The 10,814-nt window shown below is 46.3% G+C and overlaps 1 protein-coding gene across 1 annotated transcript in view; it reads left to right on the top strand.

Moving 5' to 3' along the window:
* kif9 (kinesin family member 9) overlaps positions 1 to 7,853 on the top strand; it is a gene marked incomplete at both ends in the record, with an annotated part of 43,786 nt that extends 35,933 nt beyond the window's left edge. Inside the window, 4 exons of the mRNA XM_084325758.1 lie at positions 3,433 to 3,612; positions 4,960 to 5,078; positions 7,003 to 7,103; positions 7,811 to 7,853. Of these exons, the coding sequence (XP_084181884.1) occupies positions 3,433 to 3,612; positions 4,960 to 5,078; positions 7,003 to 7,103; positions 7,811 to 7,853 (443 nt within the window). The remainder of the gene's footprint in view (positions 1 to 3,432; positions 3,613 to 4,959; positions 5,079 to 7,002; positions 7,104 to 7,810) is intronic.
* Positions 7,854 to 10,814: the final 2,961 nt, after the last annotated feature.

Below are 10,814 nucleotides of genomic sequence, written 5' to 3'. Positions count from 1 at the left end.
CCCGGCGGGGTTGAGCCGTCGTCATTCTGCCGCGAACAGCCCGCTCCCCGATCACTCCTCTCCCCGTCACCAACGGAAGAGGGGCTCTGATCGTTTTCCTTTGGCTGCGGGCCGCGAACCTTCTTTGAAGCGCATGCGGCCCCACGTTTCGCTTCTCATGGGGACAGGGGCTGACACCCAGTTGATGGCTGAGCCTGGGTCTGTCCGTGAGAATGTTGTGCTGTCACGTGGCTCCCGCGCCACACGTTGTGTGATTGGTGAGCCTGGTGTTACGGCTGCCACTATTTACAGTGGTCAGCAACGGGACTCGAGGCCTCTTCGTATGAATGCTCAGCACGGGTTACCCCGACCTCGCCTTCACCAGGCGGGGTATCACGTTGATGCCTCCCACTCCCGCGAGATCGGCAGTGGTCTGCAAAGAAGAGGCGCGCGTGATTTGGGTGGTAGCAATATCACTGCAGGGCTACGGTGTGCAGGAACCCATGTCTAGCTGTGGAACAACTCCTCAGCATGCGCTAGAGGGGTGTTCAGGGGGGGAGCGTGTGTCAACCAGTTTGATGGCAGCTTCTCCCGTATCAAACCGGCCCTTTCTGTCGGGGTCCCCCCTTGGGTGCGACCACCCTGTCCGCTTTGGCGGGTTCAGAGGCTACGCACAGCGGGAGGGACCGGGCCACCTATCTGCTGTTCCTTGCGGCCCAGCGACAGTTGACGGCGGGTGCGCTCTGGGATTATTATCACATATGGCGACAAGAATGCCGTTTGGTGGGGTGGATGGAGAGAACGTTGAGGCTGGGGCTTGTTTTGCAGTTCGCACAACCCCACCCTCCATTCTCAGGTTTGTTGCAGACCCTATTGTCAGGGTCAGCAGCAGTGACAGCTCTGGCCGACGAGATCCAATCTCTGTTGGCGAAGCAGGCTGTAGTCGTGGTCCCGACAGAGGACGCGATGTCAGGCGTCTACTCCCGTTATTTTCTGGTGCCCAAAAAAACGGGAGGGGTCAGACCTATACTGGATCTGTCCGCGTTCAATCGTCTGATTGTGGCGAGACCATTCAGAATGTTGACCGTCAAACACCTGCTACTTGCTGTCAGAGTGGGAGACTGGTTCACCTCCATAGACCTAAAGGATGCGTATTTTCACATCCCGATTTTCCCTCCTCACAGGAAGTTCCTACGTTTCCTGTTTCAGGGCGTAGCGTACGAATACCAGAGGTTGCCGTTCGGCTATTCTCTGGCTCCCCGCACATTCACCAAGTGCGTAGAGACTGCGCTGGAGCCTCTACGTCGTCAGGGAATACGAATTCTATTCTATCTCGACGACATTCTGCTCCTCAGCCGGTCGGAGGAGGTCGCCAGGTCTCATACCAGGCTGGTGGTGGAATTCCTCACCAAGCTGGGTTTTGCTGTGAACTGGAAGAAGAGTACGCCTCTTACCAGTCAACAGGTGGAGTACTTGGGCTTAACATTGAGGTCGAGGCCCATGATTGTAACCCGGAGCAACGGAGGGTGTCTATCCTCCACGCGCTCGGGGGTTTCCGTCTTGGAAAGACGGTCACGGCGCTGCAAGTGATGCGCCTGCTCGGTATGATGGCATCTGCTCACACGGTGGTCCCTCTTGGCCTCCTCTTCATGAGGAGGATACAGAGGTGGTTCTCCAGTATGAGAATAGACTCGGTGAGGGACAAATGGAAACGGTTGACGGTTCCTTTGTCGATATGGGGGGATCTCGCCCATTGGAGGAGGCCTGGTATCCTCACCAATGGGGTCCCCATGGGCAGCAGGCGCTCACACGTCACGGGTTGGGGAGGGACGTGTCGGACCGACGCAGTGGGGGGCAGCTGGACGATCCATGCTGCCCGGTCTACCCTGCACATCAATGTGTTGGAATTGAGGGCGGTCCTTCTGGTCCTCAGACGGTTCGCCCACCTGGTGGTAGGCGAGCACGTTCTGGTCAGAACGGACAGTATGACGGCAGCGGCGTATATCAACAGGCAGGGTGGAACACGATCCACCCGCCTGCACCGGGCGGCGGTCGAACTCTGGCTATGGGCAGCTCTCAGGCTGCGCAGTCTGACGGCGCTCCACATCCCTGGCAAGGAGAATGTGGGCGCGGATATGATGTCTCGGGGCATTCCTCGTCCCGGCGAGTGGGAACTGCACCAAGACATAGTCAGGCAGATCGGGGATCGCTTCGGGGAAGCTTCAGTGTGATCTGTTTGCGAGCAGACAATCTCGCAAGTGCCCCTTGTGGTTCTCGGTCAGTCGGGAAGACCATCCCCCCTTGGGGGTGGATGCCTTCTCGATGTTTCCATGGCCGCCCGGCCTTCTGTACGCCTTTCCCCATACACATCTGTTGAGTCAGTTGTTGGAGCGGATACGGAGGGAGCGCAGGACCGTGATCCTGGTTGCGCCGGACCGGGGCACAGCGGTGTAGTTCCCGGTCCTGATCCAGCTACTGGTAGCCCCGCCGTGGCCTGTTCCTTGGTCGGCGAGGGCCCTCTCTCAAGCACACGGGTCGCTGTTTCAGCCCCCGGTGATACACCAACCTCTGATGGTTTGGCTGGTGAGAGGGTAAGTCTGGAGAGGATGGACCCTTCTGTGGTTGACACCATCCGGAATGCGCATGCTCCCTCCACTGTCACGCTTTACGCGGGTAGGTGGCGTATGTTCCAAGAGTGGTGTAAGGCGGGGGGCAGGGACCCGGTGTCCTGCCCCCTGGATGCTGTCCTTATTTACCTTCAGTCTCTCCTTGATAGACTGTCGGCCTCGACGGTGAGGGTATATGCAGCAGCTATATCCTCTTATCATGTGGGATTTGAGGGTGTTGTTTTGTTCAGCCAGTGAGTGAATGGGTAAAATGTGAGGAACAAATTGGAAAGCGATTTGGATAAAAAAGCACTATATAAATGCAGCCATTTACCATTTACCATTATGAACATAATTAACCAACTTTATTTAATTTTAAAACATTTTGTAGAGTGTTCCTTTAAGGTTGACTGTGGTGATGAATGCTTGCTTGTTAGAAATATATTACTGGGATAGTAATATACTGTATACCAAAGTTTTCCAACAAAATAATACTTTTTGCTTCTTTGAATGTGTGTATGTCCTATTTATAAGGAGTAGACGAGAATGAGAGGTGTGATCATTGTTGTAAATTGATCCTCTGCTGTCCATCTTTGTGTGTGTGTGTGTGTGTGTGTGTGTGTGTGTGTGTGTGTGTGTGTGTGTGTGTGTGTGTGTGTGTGTGTGTGTGTGTGTGTGTGTGTGTGTGTGTGTGTGTGTGTGTGTGTGTGTGTGTGTGTGTGTGTGTGTGTGTGTGTGTGTGTGTGTGTGTGTGTGTGTGTGTGTGTGTGTGTGTGTGTGTGTGTGTGTGTGTGTGTGTGTGTGTGTGTGTGTGTGTGTGTGTGTGTGTGTGTGTGTGTGTGTGTAGGTCAGTTTGTGAGTGCTGAGGGGCTCCTGGTGCTGGACGAGCCAGAGGTGACTCTGTTGCTGCTTCTGAAGGAGCTGAAGGTCCGGTACAGGGAGCAGTACGAGGAGCTCCGCGGCACCAGAGCAGAGGTCCACTACTGCGAGCACCTGGTGGACCAGTGTCGGTTCCGCCTGCTGAACGGTCAGCACCGACACCGTAGACAACGGCCACTAGCGAGCTATTTCTTGTGATTACATTTTATTCTTGTGCTGTTGTTTTAAATTATCTGTTTATACTATGTTTTTAAGTATGTTTTATTTAAATTTTTAATAAAAAATGTATTTTGTATTTTATTTTATTATTATTTATAATAGTTAACTATGTTTTAACCCTGTAGCACTTTGGGATCCTAGTGAACGAAAAGTGCACTACAAATACAATTTATTATTATTATTATTATTATTATTATTATTATTATTATTATTATTATTATTATTATTATTATTATTATTATTATTATTATTATTATTATTATTACTAGTGCTGTCAGGCGATTTACAGGATTTGTAATTAATTTAATTAATTAATCTAATTAATCACATTTTAATCGCATAACCATTTTATGCCTGATATTCTATATTCTATAATAATATTTCAAATTGCATGTGTCCGGATGGCAGAATTCAGTACTGTATCTACAAAACCTTCTGTTTAATCATCTTCCATTTATTAATTTGCTTAGATTTTTCAGGTTTGGTCAATTTGAGCATGGTGTTATTCACAGTCAAAGTTAAAAAAAAATTAATTGATATTCTCATTTGGTTCATTACAATCTACTCAAGCCTAGTAACAGACACAGTATTTCTGACACTGGGAATACATTCCCTGAGATCCATAGATGTCCCTAGAATCAGATACCAAGAACATACAAATGGACCATATTAAAAAAAAGTCTGTAAATGTGTATTCTACGTTCTTATGGAATCAATGAGATAAAAAAAAAGTATTACATTTTTTCTTTTTATAAATTTTAAGTTAATTTTCATAATGCGATAATTTGCTGTGTAATTAATTAATCTAATTAACGCGATAAACTGACATCCCTAATTATTACTTGTAGTTCCACTGACTCGTGTCAACAACCTCTCTGTAAACATTACTGTTCTTGTATTTCATATCTTTTAAAAGGGCTCTTCGTTATATATATTTTTTTATTTTGCACATAATCTCATACGTATCCCAAAACTGTAAGCGGTTTTGTACACATTCATTTAGTTTGAGAATGGTTTAGAGTTAATGACTTTGAATATGTCCCCTAGTGATGTCACTGCAGGAGGACACTGAATCCTTCTTGTTGTGTTAATTACAGATAAATGAAAAGATAAATTGCAAGGGGGGATAAGTTGCTATTCCCATCTACATAATTTCTCTCAATACTCTGAATAACTGTCAAACAAAATTTGGTGGGGTTATTTGTCATTTTGAGAACTGTAGAGAGGTTTCAGTCATCTGACAGTCACTGACCACTTTCCCCACGTTGTCCTCCAGAGTTTGAGAGTTGGTACAACGAGTCCTTCCTGTTACCCGAGGAGGTGCGGGCGACGCTGAGAGCAGGAGGCCCCATCCAGCCAGAACTCCTCCTCTCCACAGACAAAGCTCTAGCACTGGTGAATCTGCCTCACACACTTACAGGGATGTAGTACTGAATATGTAATACTGTACTGTGGTGAAACGGGATCAATCAATTATGCTCGTGGACAGATCTTCATGATCAATATAGGGTTATTAGTAAGACACATGCATTAAAGTACAACGTGGAGACGTCAAATGAGCTTGGCTTTAAGGGGAGTGCTTCCATCCTGGCCAGCCTGGAGAACCCTGAAGAGAGAGAAGGGGACCCTGGCCTTAAGAGTAGGCAGTGGGGGCCGTAGGGCCCTTGACCCTCTCCAAGGTGTGAGATTTAGCTATTGTCTTGGAACAAACAAAAGGGATTATTCCATAGTACTGTATTACTGTACGTATAATAAATGTAATGGTGAATACTAAAGAACGCCAGCAGACATTTGCATAGATGCGTATGTGTGTGTTTTATGAGGTTGTGTCAAATTGCGGCGATCACAGTCTCACTCAATTTAACATGGATTATGGAGGCCAAAGACTTTCTAGTGAAGTGAGATGGAGGCCGAAGACTTTCTAGTGAAGTGAGATGAAGACCGAAGACTCTCTAGTGAAGTGAGATGGAGGCTGAAGACATTCTAGTGAAGTGAGATGGAGACCAAAGACTCTCTAGTGAAGTGAGATGGAGACCAAAGACTTTCTAGTGAAGTGAGATGGAGACCAAAGACTCTCTAGTGAAGTGAGATGAAGACCAAATACTTTCTAGTGAAGTGAGATGAAGACCAAAGACATTCTAGTGAAGTGAGATGGAGACCAAAGACATTCTAGTGAAGTGAGATGGAGGCTGAAGACATTCTAGTGAAGTGAGATGGAGACCAAAGACTTTCTAGTGAAGTGAGATGGAGACCAAAGACATTCTAGTGAAGTGAGATGGAGACCAAAGACATTCTAGTGAAGTGAGATGGAGGCTGAAGACATTCTAGTGAAGTGAGATGGAGACCAAAGACATTCTAGTGAAGTGAGATGGAGACCAAAGACTTTCTAGTGAAGTGAGATGGAGGCTGAAGACATTCTAGTGAAGTGAGATGGAGACCAAAGACATTCTAGTGAAGTGAGATGGAGACCAAAGACTTTCTAGTGAAGTGAGATGAAGACCAAAGACATTCTAGTGAAGTGAGATGGAGGCTGAAGACATTCTAGTGAAGTGAGATGGAGACCAAAGACTCTCTAGTGAAGTGAGATGAAGACCAAAGACATTCTAGTGAAGTGAGATGGAGGCTAAAGACATTCTAGTGAAGAGAGATGGAGACCAAAGACATTCTAGTGAAGTGAGATGAAGACCAAAGCCTTTCTAGTGAAGTGAGATGGAGACCAAAGACATTCTAGTGAAGTGAGATGGAGGCTGAAGACATTCTAGTGAAGTGAGATGGAGACCAAAGACATTCTAGTGAAGTGAGATGGAGACCAAAGACATTCTAGTGAAGTGAGATGGAGACCAAAGACATTCTAGTGAAGTGAGATGGAGACCAAAGACATTCTAGTGAAGTGAGATGGAGGCTGAAGACATTCTAGTGAAGTGAGATGGAGACCGAAGACATTCTAGTGAAGTGAGATGGAGACCAAAGACATTCTAGTGAAGTGAGATGGAGACCAAAGACATTCTAGTGAAGTGAGATGGAGACCAAAGACATTCTAGTGAAGTGAGATGGAGACCAAAGACATTCTAGTGAAGTGAGATGGAGGCTGAAGACATTCTAGTGAAGTGATATGGAGACCAAAGACATTCTAGTGAAGTGAGATGGAGGCTGAAGACATTCTAGTGAAGAGAGATGGAGGCTAAAGACATTCTAGTGAAGTGAGATGGAGACCAAATACTTTCTAGTGAAGTGAGATGGAGGCTGAAGACATTCTAGTGAAGTTGACATGAAAGGTCATCACTGTGTGAGATTGTATTCAGTGAGCTTGTGTTCTTAGGAGGAGGATGACCAGGATCATTTTAAGAGGCTGCAACACGAGCTGATCGTGGACGACCCGGGTGCCTTCTCCTTCTACAACGCCCACCACACCACCCACAGGCGGGTGGGTGCCTCCCTCGTCTCGCATACCACACCTATAAAATGTGCAAACTCTGATATTTTGAGCTCCGAGCCTTGACATTTAGCCGTTATCCTATTTTCACACTAGCGCTCGTTTCCCTATACTTTCTCTTTTGTTGTTGTTGTTCTTAGCTCTATTCTATTTAAATCTTTCAAAAAATTTCTTATGTACCCCAGTTTCTATTGCATGTACATATTTGTGTTTTATTACACATATATGTACATAGATACCAACAATTTCGCCTGTTTTATTCTCCACCCATCGATCATCCATAGCAACACTACTATCACCGACATCCAAGAAGGGGGATCCCCCCTTGAGCGGCCCTTCTAAGGTTTCTCTCCTCCACATTGCCTGTGGTGTTTTTTTTTCTATTGCTAGGTTTTTTGTGAGTTTTTCCTTACCTTCGCTGGGGTATGTCTGGGAGTGTTGCAACTCTGGCCTTGACTGGTTCAGATCATACCTCACCGGGAGAACGGAGTATGTCTCCTTGGGATAGGCAAGGTCTGACACCCACCATGTCACCTGTGGTGTGGTGTCCCTCAAGGATCAGTCCTCTGCCCCACCCTGTTCACTCTCTACATGCTCCCCCTTGGCTCCGTCATCAGCCGGCATGGAATATCATTCCACTGCTACGCTGATGACACCCAACTCTACCTCAAAATAAACCCTACCCCATCCACAGTCCTGCCATCATCCACTCTGACCACCTGCCTGGAGGAAACTAAGGCGTGGATGAAGCACAACTTCCTACAGTTAAACAGCTCCAAAACTGAAGCCATTCTCATTGGCAGGTCCGCTCATCCCCCATCACAAAAACTCCTTCTACCACCTTAGGAACATCGCCAAACTTCGCCCCTCACTCACTCTGTCCGATGCCGAAAAGCTCATCCACGCCTTTGTCTCCTCCAGGCTGGACTACTGGAACGCACTCCGCATCGGGATCCCTAGCAAGAACATCCAAAGGCTACAATGTATCCAAAATAGCGCTGCTAGGATCCTGATGGGAGTGCGGAAATACCACCATATCACACCCATCCTCAAGTCCCTTCACTGGCTCCCTGTCTCACTCTCGAGGATCGAGTACAAAGTCTCCCTGCTCCACGGAAACACCCCCCTCTACCTTAACACATTCGGCGCCAGACCCGAGATATCCCGGGTTAACTCGCCATGCGTTGGGTGCCAGACCCGAGATTTCTCTGGTTTTGGTCGTTTATTCCTTTATTTGATATTTTTATTCATTATTCATCCACGACCTCTGTGTTACCATAGGGAATGAGTCTGAGGTCGCCAAAGTGCAATACCGGCCGCATCCCGCTAGACGGCGGTATCGAGCACCCTTTGTAACCTTGTATCTTGGCCTGTGTAATGGCCAAACGTCTCCAGTTTCATGTTTCCTTGTCGGGCGAGGGCAGCCGTTCTCCCGGTTCCATTGAAGCGTGTCAAATATCCTTAATCCATATGTTGTGGTGGATTATGCCATGGACCAAATGGACATCGGATGTACCAGATGGTGATCAAACAATTGGAATATTATTTTTGGAATATCACAGGTAAGAACGATCTGACGTCAATTTTAGCTTGATCCTGCAATGCTTTTATACCGATCTGGCTGATAAGCGTTTTTAGTGTTCAATACGAATGCCGCTACTGACAATCAAATCATCAGAAACGACCCCCCCCCCCTTTCATGCATTTATGATGGCGCATAATACCTATGATATAGATTTGATTTCGGAATAATAGCGTGTACAGGCAAGAAACGGCAACGTCTATAGTGGAATTGACGTATAGGGCTATAACTCAGCATTTCATGAATTACCCTAGACCGCTCTAAAACCATACTTATATTCACCACGGTATAACACGGGAACGTATGGATGGAAAAATGTATTCTTTTTCACATATTGAACGATAGATAGGTGATGTCAAATAGTATTGTATCCATAGCTATAATATAGAATATAGTTATAGCTCTACAAACAAGGTGACGCAGTCCTATCGTTTAAAGCGCGGCCTCGCTACAGCGGGCCCCGACTAATAGCTGGCGCCGAATGAGTTAAAGAACTCATCACCCCTCACGACATCTCCGCTCCGGCCAGGCAAACCTCCTCCAGCACCCAAGGACCAAACTCTGCACTATGGGAGATCGGGCTTTCTGCTCATCCGCTTCTAGTCTGTCGAATGCTCTCCCTGACCACCTGACAGCACCACAGACTGTGGATGCTTTTAAAAAGGGCCTCAAAACTCATCTTTTTAACACATTGGGCGCCAGCCATTACCCTTATCCTTGTAGCTAACGCGCCAGGTTTCCATAGCCTACTTTCACTGTGCGTCACTCTGTTTGGAGAGCTATATCTATATTCTATATTATAGCTATGGAGACAATACTATGGTCATTTGACAGTCACTTTCTTCCGTCGAACATGCAAAAAAGAGATAATTTTTTAAGAATTGCGCGTTATCCTGTGGTGAATATTGTATAGTTTAGGAGTGATCCGGGCTAATTCCTGAAAAGCTTGAGTTATAGGGCGCTATGTGAATTCTGCTATAAGCATTGGCGTTTCTTGCCTGGACACGCTACTATTTCCAAATCAAATGTATATAATGTAATGGCATTCGTTTTGAACACCACACACACTGATCAGTTGGATCGATATGAAATCATTGTAGGATCAAGGTGGAATTGACCTTTGATCGGGGTTATTCCAAAAAGAATATTCCAAATGTCTGATCGCGATTTCCAGTATTGATGTCCATCTGGTCTCGGACATAATTTGGCACAATTTATGGATAGAGTGTGCTAGATGCGTTTCAAAGTGGTCGGATGAAGCGATTTACTTGGCTCCATCTAAATTCAGTGCCCGGAGGGGTTTAGATGTAACACACAGTGAGAAATAAGGTTTCAAAGGGTGGGCGATACTGCCACCTAGCAGGATGCGGTCAGTATTGCACTTTGGGAATCTCAGAATGATTTCCTATGGGGACACCGAGGTCCGTGAACCTGTAATGAATAAAAATATCAAATAAAAGAAAAAACGACCAAAACCCGAGAAATCTCTGGTCTGGCACTCAACCGCTGGCGAGTTAACCCGGGATATCTCGGGTCTGGCACCGAATGCGTTAACTCATTGGATGCCGGGGATTAGCCTCATCCTGTAGTAGCTATACCGCCACCGCTGTAAACGATGTAGCTATATATGCAATACTATGGCCCATTTGACATCGAGTATCTATCGTTCAAGATGTGAAAAAGGAATATTTTTTCCACCCATACATTCCCGTTTTATACCGTGGTGAATATAAGTATGGTTTTAGAGTGGTTTAGGGTAATTCCTGGGAGGCCAGTAATAGGCCACAACGCATATTATACTTAATCCATTGGCATTTCGTCCCTATACACGCTACAATAAAAAATTCAAATGCATATGATCGGTATATTATGTTCCATCATGCATGCATGAAAGGGGGAGGGGGGGGTCGTTTCTGATTAATTGATTGTCAACGGCATTCGTTAGTACAACAGCATACGCTGATCAGGGCGATGGCTATGAAAACAATGCACAACCAAGCTGAAATTGACGTTAAATTGCTCTTACCTGTGGCCGGTGAGATTACAAAAAGAATATTCCAATTATTTGATTGCCATCTGCTAGATCGTATGTCCATTTGGGCCACGACATAACCCC

The sequence above is a fragment of the Notolepis coatsorum genome, assembly GCF_963971535.1.
Source record: "Notolepis coatsorum genome assembly, chromosome: 12".
NCBI classification, from domain to species: Eukaryota; Metazoa; Chordata; class Actinopteri; order Aulopiformes; family Paralepididae; genus Notolepis; species Notolepis coatsorum.
This window is presented reverse-complemented; position numbering and strand designations above follow the sequence as displayed.